General features: G+C 48.6%; 5 protein-coding genes across 5 annotated transcripts; 2 read left to right on the top strand and 3 right to left on the bottom strand.

The window, feature by feature from the left end:
• Positions 1 to 732: 732 nt before the first annotated feature.
• Positions 733 to 5,521, bottom strand: HD556DRAFT_360335 (CHAT domain-containing protein). Its single transcript, XM_041310375.1, has 7 exons — positions 5,193 to 5,521; positions 5,040 to 5,137; positions 4,840 to 4,990; positions 4,649 to 4,788; positions 4,480 to 4,595; positions 952 to 4,427; positions 733 to 892 (listed from the first exon to the last, which is right to left on the bottom strand). Exons 2-6 carry the CDS (start codon positions 5,074 to 5,076, stop codon positions 960 to 962), a joined length of 3,912 nt encoding a protein of 1,303 aa, XP_041161683.1. The 5' UTR covers positions 5,077 to 5,137; positions 5,193 to 5,521; the 3' UTR covers positions 733 to 892; positions 952 to 959.
• Positions 5,522 to 6,457: 936 nt separating this feature from the next.
• Positions 6,458 to 8,072, top strand: HD556DRAFT_360240 (Pex19 protein family-domain-containing protein). Its single transcript, XM_041310374.1, has 6 exons — positions 6,458 to 6,617; positions 6,690 to 6,769; positions 6,823 to 7,427; positions 7,486 to 7,653; positions 7,716 to 7,875; positions 7,936 to 8,072. Exons 2-5 carry the CDS (start codon positions 6,712 to 6,714, stop codon positions 7,824 to 7,826), a joined length of 942 nt encoding a protein of 313 aa, XP_041161682.1. The 5' UTR covers positions 6,458 to 6,617; positions 6,690 to 6,711; the 3' UTR covers positions 7,827 to 7,875; positions 7,936 to 8,072.
• A 957-nt stretch (positions 8,073 to 9,029) lies between these two features.
• Positions 9,030 to 10,340, bottom strand: HD556DRAFT_1234840 (terpenoid synthase; the record flags this gene model as incomplete). The annotated part of the gene is made up of 5 exons (XM_041297693.1): positions 9,030 to 9,413; positions 9,473 to 9,755; positions 9,811 to 9,985; positions 10,041 to 10,079; positions 10,133 to 10,340. The coding sequence occupies 5 exons, from the start codon at positions 10,338 to 10,340 to the stop codon at positions 9,030 to 9,032; spliced, it is 1,089 nt and encodes a 362-aa protein (XP_041161681.1).
• A 749-nt stretch (positions 10,341 to 11,089) lies between these two features.
• On the top strand, positions 11,090 to 11,574 carry HD556DRAFT_1362493 (uncharacterized protein). The gene is made up of 2 exons (XM_041302671.1): positions 11,090 to 11,253; positions 11,315 to 11,574. The coding sequence occupies exons 1-2, from the start codon at positions 11,164 to 11,166 to the stop codon at positions 11,423 to 11,425; spliced, it is 201 nt and encodes a 66-aa protein (XP_041161680.1). The 5' UTR covers positions 11,090 to 11,163; the 3' UTR covers positions 11,426 to 11,574.
• A 623-nt stretch (positions 11,575 to 12,197) lies between these two features.
• HD556DRAFT_1362488 (ferric reductase NAD binding domain-containing protein) lies at positions 12,198 to 15,018 on the bottom strand. The gene is made up of 11 exons (XM_041302670.1): positions 14,391 to 15,018; positions 14,214 to 14,333; positions 14,139 to 14,164; positions 14,004 to 14,089; positions 13,808 to 13,951; positions 13,713 to 13,754; positions 13,154 to 13,662; positions 13,058 to 13,106; positions 12,942 to 13,006; positions 12,587 to 12,880; positions 12,198 to 12,530 (listed from the first exon to the last, which is right to left on the bottom strand). Exons 1-11 carry the CDS (start codon positions 14,758 to 14,760, stop codon positions 12,403 to 12,405), a joined length of 1,833 nt encoding a protein of 610 aa, XP_041161679.1. The 5' UTR covers positions 14,761 to 15,018; the 3' UTR covers positions 12,198 to 12,402.
• Positions 15,019 to 15,809: the final 791 nt, after the last annotated feature.

Raw genomic sequence — 15,809 nt, 5'->3', positions numbered from 1 at the left:
AAGTAGAGGAGCTTCAGGATATGCCTGACGTCTGTTGTACTAGGTGTACCCAAAAGGACTCGATGTGTGGAGTAACATTCGGACCACCATTGGCTACACTAGCTAAGAGGGCTCAGCGCTCAACATTGCAACGCCGGGAATTGAATGGCGCGACGACTCTAAATCGAACTAGCTCCTGGGAGCCGCGCACTACAAACATTTACCAGAGTAAGCGTTACTGTGATTGAGAACGATGAATCGATGACTGACCACAGACTCGGACTAATGGACATCTTGCCTGTCGAAGTTGGGCCTTCCGCTAGGTGAGCAAGAGAGGAGTACTTGGTGCGCAACGTGTATACGGATTTAGACGGATAGAGAAGAACAAATTGAAGGATTCGAATCTGAGTCTTGTCGATCCAATGAATTTGATCCGCTAGATATCTCGATCAATGAGTTGGCCTTCTTTGAATGTCTCATTGAAGCTGATGGTGTGGAGCACAGTGCCGCAGATGGGCCAAGTTCGACTCAATCATCGCTGGAGACTGCAGCTCCCATGGTCGGAGTTGGGGCCATGCTCCTTGGCATAAACACCAGATTTCGCATGATGGATGGGAACACATTCAACGCCATGTAATTCAGACACTCCGCTACCAGTGGCATATCCATGTCTTGCCACATGAGGTACTATGCTACTGTGCTAGATTAATTAGCGTTGTGCAACTTCATTCTTAAACACAAATGCATCAGTACTTCAGTGCACAGGAGCGATCACATTCAGAGGCAACAAGCTAGAAAATAAAAATTCAAGTCTAAATCGAATGTACATATCGTGTAGATTACCATACAGTTCAAAGTCCGCAATATCGAAGTCCTTGGCAAGTAACAGGTTGTGCGTGGTCATGACTGGACGCTACACGGGAAGTCGTCAGATTGTCTCAAGAATGCTTTAATCAAGGTAGGAGGACGCACGAAATGAATCATATGCCAATATGCACGAACACTATGCGCTGGTCCAAGGGCATTATATTGTCCGTATCGCAAGCTAACAACTGGACCGCTCGGTGCAGCGCCCAGGCAGCTCGTTTGGAATTCATTGGGCCATCCCCGCAAAGATTTTTGTAGAATGCCTCTACTAAGCGTTGCACGGTATTATCTGTGACCTTCCACAATGTCCCCACAACGCTGTTCACCCCGGAAAATTGCAGGCCGGCCGCTAGGTGTATCACCTCATCGGGCGTACTGAAGACGCCGACTGCGGTTTCACAGGCAGAAAGAAATGCAAATTCATGTTGAGACAAATCCGTCTGTGAGATGTCGAGGAGCGAAAGCGGTTCGTCGCGCATCAGAAAGGCCGACTTGAAGGGTTCCTCAATTTTCTGCGTCCCATGACACGCGAGATGGAACCAAGTATTGTCTCGTAATGCGCGCAGTGCTCTCGATTTTGTGGCATCAGCACTGGTTATCTTGGAGAAAGAAACCGTTGGAGGAGGAGGCAAAAGTCTCCGCACCAATTCCAGCTCAGGCTCCACAGCATCCAAAGTGAATTCGGCACCGGCTGGGCAATCCTGACCAATGGCAACGAAGGGAACTGACGAGGGCCTATTATGACTTGCGCGAGCCTTGATCAAGGCGGTGAGCGATGGCGTGTATGAAGAGATGTATCGCTGCGAAACAGACTTTCCCTTTGCCCTATACTCGCCGGCAGCATGCAACGGCAAGAAATTGAACAGAGACGTTGGGCACCACCATATTCGAGAACCTCGTCGTGCAAATCCTTCCAGACTCTCCACCACTGGGCAGGCGACGAGGTCCCACAACTCTCTCAAAGGTTTTTTCAGCGCTGTTTGGTTCCCTTTAGGACCGGCCTCTTTTTGAGCTCCCTCTTGGAACGCGCGCACTAATATCTGGAGTTTGTCAAGATTGGTAGGGAGTTGAATGCTAGTCGGAGGTTGCTTGTGCGGAATGATAATGGCGTGGCAGGATGACTTGCTTGCGATGAGTAGGATGATAGGCCCATCACGAGCTGCATCTTGAAGATCTGAGAATAAGGGGGGAAGGAGGAAGCGAGACATGCCCTCAATCTTCCGGATCTCTTCTACAGCTCTATTCCAATCCTCCACTATACGTCTGTACCGGGTTTCTTCTGCTTCCACATTGACTATTGGAGTCCCTTCTGGATGGCTCGCAGGAGGTTTGTCGAGGAGGGAGCTGAGGTCTCTGAATTTCTTCAGCAGGGCTGCTGCATGATCGCCGCGAGTCTGGAGGCTGTCAAGAGGGGTGCGGAGTCGTGTCATCTGGGTCCAAATGATGGTCCTGCCTTGTTCCAGCAATTCAACAGCGCAACACACATCACCGCTACGAAGAGCACACGACGCTGCATCGACGGCAAGTGTAGTTGGGAAGCCCTTCATGATATTGTGACGAGACGATACTGAAGCCGTCTGAGACATGTAAGCATCCAGAAGTTGCATGGAAGTTGCATAAGCCTCCAATTGAGTACCATGTCTGTGTTCATCAGCATGGTGAACCCAAAATAGACTTAGTTCCAGGCGAAACATCAAGCCTGCAGAGACAACATTTGCTGCTGCCTTGAAATGATGCATGGCAGCATTCAGACTATCAGTATCTTCACCTGCGCTGGTGTCCTCAAGGCCTGAACGATGGAACGACAGATAGACTTTGGCTAGCGACAGATGGACGACTAATTGATAAGGATCATGTTGTGTCAACAGCGTCAATGCATAGCGTAGGCTCTCTCGTGACTCGTCGAAGTCTTCTCGGTTGCCTCGGTGGTCAAAACGGGAGGTGAGTTCGGCTGCGAGATTATTTAATGACCTGGACCGATCTGGGTTACCGACCGGGCGCAAGGCCAGTGCTTCCCTGTGAAGTGCGATAGCCTCATCCATGTCTTCGTCGTTGCCTCGGTGCTTAAAGCTGGAGGAGAATAGAGTCGCAAGGTTATTTAATGACGCGGACCTATCTGTGTGACCGACCGGGCGCAAGGCCAGCGCTTCCTTCTGAAGTGCTGTGGCCTGACCCAAGTCTTTGTCATTGCCTCGGCGTTCAAACCGGGAGGAGAGTAGATTCGAGAGGTTACTCAATGACATGGACCGATCTTTGTGACCGACAGGGCACAAGGCCAACGCTTCCCTGTGAAGTATGATAGCCTGGTCCAAGTCTTTCTCGTTGCCCCGGTGGTCAAAGCGATGGGCGATATGAGTCGCAAGGTTATTTAATGACAAGGGCCGATCTATGTGACCGACCGGGCACAAAGACAACGATTCCTTCAGAAGTGCGATGGCCTGATCCAAATCTTCCTCGTTGCCTCGGTGTTCAAACCGGGAGGAGAGATGATTCGCCAGGTTACTCAATGATATGGACCGATTTGGGTGACCGACCGGGCGCAAGGCCAGTGCTTCCCTGGAAAGTGCGATAGCCTGATCCAAGTCCTCGTCGTTGCCTCGGTGCTTAAAGCGGGAGAAGAGTGAAGTCGGGAGGTTATTTAATGACCTGGACCGATCCGTGTGACCGACCGGGCGCAAGGCCAGCGCTTCCCTGTCAAGTGCGATAGCCTCATCCAAGTCTTCGTCGTTGCCTCGGAGGTCAAAGCGGGAGAAGAGTATATTCGCGAGGTTATTTAATGACATGGACCGACCTGTGTGACCAACCGGACACAAGGCCAGCTCTTCCGTCTGAAGTGCGAAAGCCTGATCCAGGTCTTTGCCGTTCCCTCGACGCTTGAACCGAGTTAGCAACATTACGGACACATTACACAGCAATTGCCCTCGGGAAGCATATCCGGTGTTGTAACATCGCAGTGCATCATAATGAAGGGATATCACTTCATCTAAGTCACGCGGTTCATCTCTCTGCAAACACCCCTTTGCTCGATCAGTAAGTTGATTCGGCGATAACGGAAGTATGGATGCGGCAGGCCGCTCCTGCTCAACATTGTTTGCATCCACGCTTCCAGCAGAAGGCAGAGCGGGTGTTTCCATTGCAATCGAAGCTTCTTTGTAAATGTGGCTTTTGGGGTGGCAGACGTCAAGGACTTCGCTCAGTAACTCTTCAGCCATGTCGACATCTGTTTGATATCCCCGTTTCGCTAAGCGAGAGAGCAGAGAAATGGCAAGATGGAGCTGGGTGGTGGGTCGGTCTGGATGGCCAGCGGGACGCAAATCAAGTGCCTCTTCAAAAAGAGATATGGGTATATCGAGGTCCAGGGATCTTCCGTTAGCTTGGCAACGAATGAACTTTGCCGTGGCTAGATTAAACAGTGCCGCAGGGCGGTAGGGATGATCCACGTGGCACAGATCCGAGGCGCGTTTGAAATGGTTTATGGATTGGTCCAGATCTCTACTGTTCTGCGTTCTCCGGTATCGTGCGAGAAGACGATGTCCGGCATCCGTCTTTACAGTTAACGCATCCATTTCACGGGAGGTAAACTACACGTTACAGTGATCAGTATCAGAATGCCAAACTGCATTGATCACTCACGGTAGTAAGGGGACAAAGAAGATCGCCGTCGTCTTGATCAGAATGTCGCTGCCCCACCGTCATGAACACTGAAGTGCAAGCGGATACGATGTCCTGCTTTGGCTCAAAGATCACGGCTGTGATACTCGTCAGCATCCATGAGGTGTAATTTGCAATAGATAATACTGACGATGAGACCTTTCGCTGTGATCCAGCAATTCTGCGACAGAGATATCGAATGTACGGAGGAGTTCTCCGTGACAAACCATGGGACCCAATTCAAATGAGGCATACACGCTGACCCGAACTTTAGAAGATGGATCGCACGGCCTCGAGTCTTTCTCAATACCTGCAAGACAGATGGGGTTGAGGACCACTTACAGAGGAATGCGCTCGTGCCATTCGACGACAGCCTGGTCTACGTGTATAGATAGATTGCTTGTCTGGTATTCAGCACCGTCAGCCTTGACTACCGCATGAAACCCGGCGGGGATCCGTTGGAGACCAATCGAGAGATCAGTTGCACGAATGGCTTGAGGGAGATCGTCAATACGAGCTGAGCAGAGGTAGATAACACATACAAGTAATGACGACTTGTTGCACTCCACCGAGGTTCATCTCTCCTGGGTCCTGGGGGTGTTATGATAGCTGAAGCCTGAGGGATGGATTCAAACGAACGCTTTGAAAATTGAGAGTAAGATGTGTGTGCTGGAGGTCACGAAAGACTGCAGTACCTGTGAAGTCCTGGAGGATATTATAAAGGAGGGAACCACAGGATGCACATGGCATCCACACCATGCAGAGCCTAGATAAGTCAGCGGGACAGAAGAAACTCGCAGGCGGCCGGCTGCCATAGCCTCATTAAGTTACAGTGGACGTCAGACTTGTACAGAGGCACATTGTTACAATCATGTAGGGTGTCATATCACCTTGGTCACTATCAACTTCGTGTGACTGCGTTTGAAAGTATGACTCCCAATCCCCGAGTCCCACGTTAGTGGGGGAGGCTCTGTCGGATTCCCATGCGTCAGTCGATCTGCAATGCTGTGTTACATTTTCCCGCGCTGTTTTGACACTCCGACTCAAACCTGACTTCTGATGATTGAACATTTCAAACATTCCGTATGACGCCTTACCTACTGCTGCGGCTTTTCCATATCCCTCCTCTCTACCCACAGTTGACCACTTCTGCCTCAGGCGGAGGCAGCTCTGGTTCTACATGCGCCTGCCTCAGGCGGGTGCTTGTATGTCCATGTTTGTATAGGTGGAGCTCGCACTGGACGAACCAAGAGTCTTTCTGCGCGCCGAACGAGTCTCCCAGACTCACTCGTTGATCTATACTCGCCCTCGGTGTTTACCCTCAGTCTGCGTAGAGGCTTCATGCGCGGGTTAATGGCTGGAATCCGGGGTGGTATGGAATGGCCGCATATCAACGACGATGGTATCCAAGCAGTGCGGCTTCTCAGGGTACGTAAATTCTTGTCAAAGTGTGGAATGGCGGAATGGCCTGCGAGTCTTTACATAAGCTTCAGCCTTGCAGCATTGGGTGTCGTAGTATCAGTGTCAATGGTGAGTGTGGGACGTACCTTTCGGTTTTGTGTCTGTCTATGTGGAGAAGGTTTCGTCCCAGAAGGCGTCATGGGTGTCGCTTTCGAAATTTGAACCTTGCTGCAGAGTTGACTTGGAGAACCAATGCTTTCGACGTGTTCAGTTGGTTTGGAATCTTCCTTGGTTCTGAAATGTTGCATGTGCAGGAAGTTGCGCCCGGTCAACACGGCCGGCGGCCCACTCATGGACAAGCTATCCTACTGCTGTAAGATAGCATGTTCTGTGAGAAGGCAGGGAACTGATAAGACGTTATGAGTGTACATATTTGAGCTCGCCTTTACTGCATGAAATAGAAGCTCAGGCTGTGCCGCCACAGCTGGAGCGCTGGAGCATGGTTTCCATCAGTGCGCTTCGACACTGCCACTGCAATAGTTTGGTTTTTTTCTTAGAACTTTGCAATTCTCCGTACGTAGTACTAGCTTTTGTTTACTCAGTCTAGGCACATGCAACTGCTGTCAAATTGTGTACTCGATCAAAGACCAATCAACGCCATGCCTTTTATACAGCGTGCGGTAAATTCGGCCCCAGAGATACAGGGAATAAAAGAAATGGTGAATGGCTGCCCAACCGTGAGAAGGCATCGATGCATCAGTAGTCATGTACTAATCGCAGCTTGAATCGAGTGCAACACAGTACTTAAGCTTCATGTCCAACAGCACCAAACCACGTGTTGACGATGAGGACGACGTCGATGATCTCGACGGTCAGAAGCCGACCATGTTTTCGTTATCTAGATGCGCTTATAAAGGCTAGCAGATGTCCTGGATCAGTTTACTCCGTCCAAGGCTCCCGCGTCCAGTTTATCTCAACCATCGACGTCATCACCTGCTGTGAATGAATCAACCTCGTCCAAACGAAATACGTCTTCATCAAATGCCGACTTCGAAGCTGACTTTGCGAAATCGCTGGCTGAAGAAATGGAGGCTCTTTGGCGCGGTTTTTCGCAACAAGGAGCGACTGAAGGTATAACCCATGAAGACGAGACCGCAGAACAACGAGAAGAGCGGGAGCGTACCCTTGCAGCAACTTGGGAAGCCATGCTGATAGAAGAGATGGATGGCGCGACCGACCCATCGCTCACACAGGGAGCACCACCTATTACCCCGAAAACTGGCGAAAACTTGAAGGACGACTTCCAATCACGCATTCGGAACACTATGAACAAGCTCAAGGAGAGCGAGTCAGGCTTGAAGTCATCGGATCCGAGCAGTTCTGCTCCTAATGCTGATTCACTCGAGGCGCTTCTATCTCAATTCGGAGACGAGGATGAAGAAGAGATGCAGGGTGTCCTAGAAGCCATGATGGGCCAGCTTATGGGCAAGGACGTCCTGTACGAGCCCTTAAAAGAACTTTCGGACAAGGTAGGCCTGTTCTTAACATAGCGAAACCTCTGATTTTTCCCCTTCGTCATATCTGCAGTTCCCGGACTACCTCAAGGCCAATGCAGCTACACTAACGGCCGATGATAAGTCACGCTACGATGCACAGATCATCTGCATGAAGCAACTCCTCGAAATTTTTGAATCGAAAGATTACGCTGACAACGACGACAAGACGAGACTTGAAATCGTCGACCTCATGGGCGAGGTGCGTCAGCCCCCAAGTCTACTAAACTCGACATAGCATTGACATCGCCGGTACAATCACAGCTTCAAAAACACGGGTCTCCCCCAGAGGAAATCATGGGCCCATTGCCCCCCGGATTGAGCATGGGCGCTGACGGTATGCCAAATATGCCGGATAACTGTATCATCAGTTGAATGCCTATCGGCCGAGGGAATGAATAGCTTTAAGGGAATACCTGAGCTTGTAGGCTACATCAACATCGTATACTTATGAAAGCAACGTTCTGATTTTGGTTCATGTCAGTTCGATATCCGGTGGACCCTTCGCCCTCTGATGCTACATTTATGGCTGAGCGACTTGGGGTTTGAATCATGCTCTAGAGTTCTTCGGGATGAGTCGCAACTCATCTATCACGTACATGATGAAATCGACGCCGCGGCCGAAAGACCAACCGAAGGTATGTCTGGAACTGTCGATGATCTTAATCGCATGTTCATTCAAGGTTGCCTACCTGATCGGTAAGACTGTACAAGGAAGATTCCTCTTGTTTCGACCGCAAACTTATTCTTCAGATTATTTCTAAGGTCTGGTTGTGTTATGTTGACATAATGTTGTCAACTCTTTCACGTGTTTTGCCAAGAGGTGCTTAATTAGTGGCTGTCCGCATCAGCCCGAGATTGACATGTCACTTCCAAACTTTTTTTTATTCTGTCTCCTCCTGCCAGTGCATTTTCGATATTGAGTCACGGAACTGTGTTCGAGTATAACGTTGATAATGATGCACCTGGGTTTCCCAATAAGTCGGGATATCCGGAGAAATTTACGATTAGCTAATGTAAATTCTGTAAAAGGTATCTTTATCCCCCCCCCACTTCGATGCGGCGGCTGAACGTCCTCGACCAGTGGCAGACGACAAGGGTGCAAGTCCGTGCCTGCGCCATAGGGCGACGAACAGGCTTTCGATCAAGGCCAAGGCTTCAATAACAGAGCAACCTTCTCACAAACACTGCTGTCGGATCATGAACACATCGTTCGATGAATAGAATTCATGCTCGCAACCACGAACAACAGGTTCGATGCTGAGCTTACTTTAGCTTGCGTTTTCATTGGTGCCCAAAGCGAAGGACCATAAATTTGGAGTTGCGAGCTTTGGAACACATAGTAAGAATTTCGCATTATTACTAGCTACATAATAGATCAGTTGCAGGAGTGGAAGGTGTACAACTTCTACAGCACCATCGCTGTAGACGGCATAGGAGCGAATGGGATAGTGGCAATAGCACGTCGAAAACAAGCAAGTGACCAAGAAGATAATCCGGAATGCGGAGGAAAAGTTATGACATGGATGACATGGCTGAGCGTGTAACATGGTCGAAATCTGTTAAGAAACGAGTCGTTCAATGGGTCCCACCGACTTGTGGAAGTATAGGTCCAATCTCTCCTTTCAAGTGGTCTTTCGGCATAAGCAAAATCCACCTATTCTGTTGAATTCCCAGATTATTGGTGCCAAAGTACTTCTCGCTCTCGAAGCACCAATCGTAGTTGCCGCGCACCCAGTTTCCCAGACCATCACAGTACTCCCTAACCTGTGAGTCAATGGGTTCTCCCCATTTCGGAATGGCTGCCATGGCCTCGAAGTATTTCTTCTCAAGTTTTGTATGGTAATCCGTCACCCATAACATGGCACCGTTGATATCCGTATCAAACTCGTGCATGACAATTGTTACTATATTGTGACGGTCATCTCCGCGCGCTTGCTCTACATTGTAGGATGTGATGTCCTGTAAGATCATGCCAACTTGATGAGTGACATTTTTGATGTTTGTAGAAAGATACTGACATTAGCCAGAACGATCATATCAACGGATGCCACCACCATATCCTCAATTGTTGGGTGTGAAATTACTTCATCCGGGATATCGAGACCCAGCTCCAAGAGGGCAAATGAAGGCCATGCTCCGCCCGTGTTGCGGCGCACGTCGAAATAACTTTGGACGTCACGAGTGTGATGTCCGCTTCGGTCGATGACTTGCTGCAATATTCCCCCTAGACAGTCATCGAATGTCGAGATAAACCGTTTCTGCGATTGACCACTGGCGTTACGTATAGTACGTTCCCAGAATCTGTCGGTGTGGTACTTAGGTACTGACGTTGAATATCAGATTGTAAATCACCCACTGGCGAGCGATTTCTCCACCGACCCATTCCCCTTTGGGACGTGGCTTATGAGGGTGACGCAGAGCATCCATTATGGCATCTTTTTGTTGACGGAACTTGTCCTCTTCCGAGATATCGGAGCATTCATCTATGAAGAATGAAAGATTCATGAAATCGCAAGCGCTGCGAATGTGCTCTGTGTGGATCCGACTCTTCAGTAAGTCGTTGACTGGTATAGTTCTAGGGATCACCTTCGCACGCATTTGGGTAGCATAAACATGTAAGAAGATCTGACAAAAGCGTGAGCACATCAACAGGCTTATTATGGGCCACCATGTCTTACTGAAATCGCAGTGATCGAAGGCTTCTTGTGCTTTGGGGCTAAAGACTTTAAAGCTTGCGAACCAAGCAGATGATTCAGCACGGACGCTGGAATAGTGCTGATTGAGACGACGGGAAAACGGCCATCTTGCGAGTACGTCAGGTATGAAGATTTTCTTCAGAGGTTGATCACATCCATCGCCAGCAATGGGACGATCGGAAGCAATCATACCGCGCTGGTTCATGGCCAACTGCGCTCCTACATTTGACGCTAGATGCGTGCTCCAGGCAAGGATAGTGTTGAATATTTCACTGATCGCCATGCTGATTCCTGAAAGATCCTACTCTGGTTTGTATTCATACATGCACTGGTCAGGTTTTATATATGCGTTGGTATTGCCACCGTTGGGTGGGTGCTCAACCGAAGTTCGGACGCAAACTTTGTAAACGAAAAATCAAACTGCATGCGGAACTGTGAGCATATCCGAGTGAGTGTGTAGTGACCTGATACCACTCCCGGAGCCACCGTTCGGCTGCCAAGCCGGGGCGAAAACAAGGTATCAGCAGTGTAACGTAAAACGACCTCAGAAACCTTGTCAGCTCTGATAATTAGTAAGTAGTGCCTCTGTCATACTGAACTGATATATATACTACCAATATCAGAGGGAGTGCAGCCACAATGCTCATTTGCAAGAAAAAGAACGAAAATATCAATGGGCTTATGATGTAAGGTCCATGCGGTGAGCGAGGTCATACCGTGGGAGCCGAACGATAATTTCCGACTCGGGTACCGGCCGTATCCGAGTCGTTATGACATCGTAAGATAAGCTTGAAATCGCTCGTCGAGCGTACTTTGATTTATACCCAAGTCGCTTAACGTCGTACATGAGCAGTAATTAGAAGAACTCTCGGACAAGGTAGGCCTGTTCTTGACATAGCGAAACCTCTGATTTTTCCCCTTCGTCATATCTGCAGTTCCCGGACTACCTCAAGGCCAATGCAGCTACACTAACGGCCGATGATAAGTCACGCTACGATGCACAGATCATCTGCATGAAGCAACTCCTCGAAATTTTCGAATCGAAAGATTACGCTGACAACGACGACAAGACGAGACTTGAAATCGTCGACATCATGGGCGAGGTGCGTCAGCCCCAAGTCTACTAAACTCGACATAGCACTGACATCGCCGGTACAATCACAGCTTCAAAAACACGGGTCTCCCCCAGAGGAAATCATGGGCCCATTGCCCCCCGGATTGAGCATGGGCGCTGACGGTATGCCAAATATGCCAGATAACTGTGTTATCAGTTGAATGCATATCGGCCGAGGGAATGAATAACTTTAAGGGAATACCTGAGAGCATGATTCAAACCCCAAGCTATAAATGTAGCATCAGAGGGCGAAGGGTCCGGATGTCGAACTGACATGAACCAAAATCAGAACGTTGCTTTAATAAGTATACGATGTTGATGTAGCCTACAAGCTAGAGTTCTTCCGGACAACTGGGAACTCATTTATCACGCACATGATAAAGTCGGTGCCGAACGATGAACCGAAGGTATATCTGGAATTGTTGATAATATTAATCGTATGTTCACGCAAGGTTGTCTACCTGGACCGCAAACTTACTCTTCGAACTATTTCCGCTGTGGATGTGAAACATAAAATATGTCGTCAACTGTTTCACGCGCTTTGCCGACGGGCTCGTACTTAGTGGTGGCTGTCAGTGCGCATCAGCCCGAGTTCGATGTTAATTTCCGATCTGTGAGTCACTTCAAGATAGTATGATGACATTTCAATGTGTCTCCTCCTGCCAGTGCGTCATCATCAACCTTATACCTAGTACTGTACTTGGCGAAACTCCTTAGCTAGCTAAGGACTGAAATAGCAGTAATACATACGGCCATTTGATGCTGCTTTTCTTTGCGCCCATGTCTCCGAGCGTGATGCGTGATGGTGGCTATAATCTTTCTAACTTCTTGACAAACTCCTTCGATACTATAGGACCGGGCATTTCGGTCCCTCCCTATTAGTGTCGCTCATCGGGATCAAGAGTACTGATGGATGATGGCGTGATTGAACAAAGTCAGAAGTTCTCTTGATGTTCGTCGCGCCCATGTATCAATACATATTCTATTCTAGTTGCGAACCATTTAAACTTTTTTCACAGCTGACGGATACAATACTAAGAATCCTTGAAACCCACAACAACAAATCGCGAGCAACCCTGATTACGCAGTAATCAAAGGTAAGTGAATAAGAAGTTTAAGAAAAAGGGACTCGAGACTATCAAGCGTATCCGAACGATTCAACGTGCAGCGTCACGCTCGGTCCACCACTGAGGATACTAGAAGGCCCAGAGACCGGGAACCGAAGCGCATGACGGACCGCACGTGCTATACCCTGCGATCCGCAAACTAATGTCGTACCCGTAAGTTGCTCGTTCTTGGAGGTCGGGGTAATAAGTACTTACCGCCCACTGACATCCTCCCCGAGGTTACATCGACCTCTTCTTTGAGTAGTGCATCTAGATCCGCCCTTCCATTTTCCGTCCTAACGCCGCGCAGCGACAAGAATGACAGTGATAAGGAATTTTTCCTAACTACCCTGTGTTCTGGATTGCCTTTCTTCTCAGTCGAACTTGAAATGCTTGAATCATCTTCCCTGGATGAAGATGCGGTGATAAAGATGCGGATAGAGACTGCCAAGGAAGGCGGAGCAAGCTGAACAGCATTGATAAGTGCTTCTTCGATCCATTGGACATACTCTACGATGCATGACGTTAATAACCTTAAGAAGAAGCTGCGGATTGTTGTGAATACACGCACCAGCCCCACGAATGGACCAAATGAACACCACGCGTGTGCAAGAGCTTTTCCCTTTGCGTACGCGTCTATAAGAAGGATCAATCATCAATGACAACAATCAAAATGAGCGCGCATACTCGATGATGTTAAGGAAGACCGGGAGGGTATACGAGATACCAGACCCGCCTGAATTCGATCAGTACCATGTGATTACGAGACGATACACAACTCACCTGCCACCAATACAGAGGTATCGTATGAACCGAGGTCAGGAGATGGCCCATAAGGACCATCTACAAAAACTTTGATAGTTTCCTTCTTGGCAGCTACTTCCTTGAGCTTTTTCGTGAAACCTCCCTGCACGTTGACCAAAAATACCAGTTCCTTCCAGAACGGAGCGCTAGGTCCCGTAACCTCAGCGCTGGATTGATCTTCCGCTGATGCGGTTGACAGCAGACTAGAATCAAAACTCGCAATAGTAAAGGGGTGCGCTTCGAATGGCAGGGTCGAAACTGAGGGCATAATTAGATACGCCGTTTGTCCTGGGGACCAATGGAAATGCTGGGGTCGACGTAGGCGCAATCGAACGACATTTTCGGAAAGCAATTCTGTCGCTGCGTCCATTGTCCCAGTTCCTGACTTGAACCCAAAGTAAGAGTGGTTGAATACAACTAGTCGAACCGCCCGGATGAAGCGATCGAAAGCCCAGAAGACAAACGAGGGCCATATCCAATATGACCCGCTGTTCGCTGCAAGTCAAAAACCAAGCTGTCTGTATTCGTTTGCACTTACTGAGCACCTTTGGTGTGGTAATATCCTCCCACCAGAAATATGCTGCGTTTCGTCTGTCAATGACAATTACAAGCGAACAGACGTGGTGCACCCACAGGACGCCAAGGAAGTGAACATAAAAGAAGACCTCATACATGTTGCTGCGAACGGGACGCAGTGATACTATGATTAGAATAGAGAAAGCGACCATGGCAGTGACACCGGCACGAAGCCATGGTTCGCTCAAACTCTCCCGGAAGCTTTCGATGATTTCTATCAGAAAATGGCAAATATGAAATTGAAGATACATACTAGGGATCGGATACAATATGGCCAGCTCCATGTACCCAAAGTAGCATGAAGCATGTCCTAGCCGTCATTCGATGGATATAATTAAGCTTTGCGTTCATAAGTAGGTGCCACGTGGATGGTAATTAAGTGTCATACCTTATCGTAACTGATGCCCGTGACCACTGATGCGAAAATTCAGCGAAACATTGGATTAAGAGCGTTTCCACCTACGAGATACGGGATTGTTCTTTGTACCAAGAGCCGTGACGATGGGAAACTGACTGGACGCCAGCAATGCTATGCGGTTGCTCCAGTAGACGATATCAAGCTTCTGACCCTCGACTGAGGTAGCTGCGTGATTTAGTGGTTAATGTGGTGTGACCGCCGCCCACAATCTTGCGTGCTTACTATTAATGAAAGCATAGATCAACAGAAGGACGATGTATGCCACACTGACAAAGACCTCTGCCATGTTGAGGGTATAGGATTGTCCTATTTCCAGGGTCCATCGGAAGGCAACAACGCGGTAGAAATTTATGACCGCAAGCGGAATTCGACGAAGAGAAAATTTCTGATGAAGGCCATTGGTGGTAGTCGCTTCTTCGTCGGACTCGTGGTGTCCCCGCCTGGCGAACTTGGAATGAAGGAACAATCCCCACTGGAAGCAGCCGATCACGAAGAGAAAAGCGGCGAGAGTATACCACACTTGTTCAGGGTACTTGGTATTTTCATCTCTGAACAAGGTTAGGTCAGCGTCAGAGAATGGAGAGCTCGACATCCCAAGTTGTGAAGAAAATGTGGGCTCCAGTGGTTTGAAGGCCAAGAAAAGAGCAGATTAAATAGGAGGAACATATCAGTGCGGCTTGACAAATTGGAATACAGTGTGAGTTCACGAGGGAATGATATTTCTGTATGCCGAAATCGATACTCATACGCCACGTACTACATACCACGTCTGGCTAAGAATGAAGATTTGAAGGATGGCCAAGAGGGGATTGATCGCTTCAGGGCTGCCTTACTGAAAACCGGGTGAACGGGCTGCGGAAGTACTTCAGTTAATTCAGTGGGTAACCATCAAAAATCTTATCTAGCAAAGATGCAATTGCAAGGTGCGAATGCTCCAAGAGTTACATAAAACTCGAAAGTCGAAAACAGTGCGATAGCAAGCTTTACCGTAATCGCGCAGCTCATCCAGCGTCGCATGCTGTCACAATTGGTTTGGTACATGTTTGAGCACGCCAGTATTACACATTATGTCGTGTTCGTGTTCTGTCTCCATTGGATGTATGAACGGGGAGATGGATCTACAATTTGAGCTTGTAGCTTGATTCTCGACCGCTCTCCGCTGCCTCAACTATGATCATCATTTAATATTGCTTAGTTTGCGTCTGAACGCTGCGAACGCATGGATGCAAAGGCAACGCCTCGCGGGCCAATTCCGTATATTGACTCATTGCCGTGACAGCCTTGACATATTCCGTCCTGGATTCGCGGGTTCACAAGGTGTCCAAGCTGCGGATTCTAGATTACCGATGATATAGCGGACATGAAAAGTCAAAGTCAGTAAGTTCCGTGAGGTGAATAATCAGACTCATCCGTGTGTGATAATGGACGAAGACTTTTCGAGTCATGGATGAGCTTTTCACCGCCAACACAGTGGCTGAGTTCTGAATCTTCTGATATTGTCGTCTCCATGATGGTCGCCGTTGATTTAGTTAAGATTTGATGGCACGTTAACGAGGAATGTGTGATTCGAATAAGCGTATTGAATTGACCATCGTGTACGCTGAACCGCCGATATAACGGATTAACCCAGATATAAGCGAT

The sequence above is a fragment of the Suillus plorans genome (assembly GCF_016647745.1).
Source record: "Suillus plorans strain S12 chromosome Unknown HD556scaffold_20, whole genome shotgun sequence".
NCBI lineage: Eukaryota > Fungi > Basidiomycota > Agaricomycetes > Boletales > Suillaceae > Suillus > Suillus plorans.
The sequence above is the reverse complement of the archived record's forward strand: the minus strand, read 5'-3'. Positions and strand labels throughout refer to the sequence as shown.

Bases quoted from the DNA above. Each gene is read 5' to 3' on its own strand.
- HD556DRAFT_360335 (XM_041310375.1), bottom strand. From the start codon at position 5,076: ATGAACCTCGGTGGAGTGCAACAAGTCGTCATTACTT. The intron at 4,991-5,039 runs GTATGTGTTATC...ATCTCCCTCAAG, and splicing joins GCAACAAGTCGTCATTACTT to CCATTCGTGCAACTGATCTC. The intron at 4,596-4,648 runs GTCAGTATTATC...CGAGTATCACAG, and splicing joins TCACAGCGAAAGGTCTCATC to CCGTGATCTTTGAGCCAAAG.
- HD556DRAFT_360240 (XM_041310374.1), top strand. From the start codon at position 6,712: ATGTCCAACAGCACCAAACCACGTGTTGACGATGAGGACGACGTCGAT. The intron at 6,770-6,822 runs GTCAGAAGCCGA...AAAGGCTAGCAG, and splicing joins CGACGTCGATGATCTCGACG to ATGTCCTGGATCAGTTTACT. The intron at 7,428-7,485 runs GTAGGCCTGTTC...TCATATCTGCAG, and splicing joins TAAAAGAACTTTCGGACAAG to TTCCCGGACTACCTCAAGGC.
- HD556DRAFT_1362493 (XM_041302671.1), top strand. From the start codon at position 11,164: ATGAAGCAACTCCTCGAAATTTTCGAATCGAAAGATTACGCTGACAAC. The intron at 11,254-11,314 runs GTGCGTCAGCCC...GTACAATCACAG, and splicing joins TCGTCGACATCATGGGCGAG to CTTCAAAAACACGGGTCTCC.
- HD556DRAFT_1362488 (XM_041302670.1), bottom strand. From the start codon at position 14,760: ATGTCGAGCTCTCCATTCTCTGACGCTGACCTAACCTTGTTCAGAGAT. The intron at 14,165-14,213 runs GTAGGTGGAAAC...TTTTCGCATCAG, and splicing joins AAAGAACAATCCCGTATCTC to TGGTCACGGGCATCAGTTAC. The intron at 14,090-14,138 runs GTATGACACTTA...ATGAACGCAAAG, and splicing joins CGGGCATCAGTTACGATAAG to CTTAATTATATCCATCGAAT.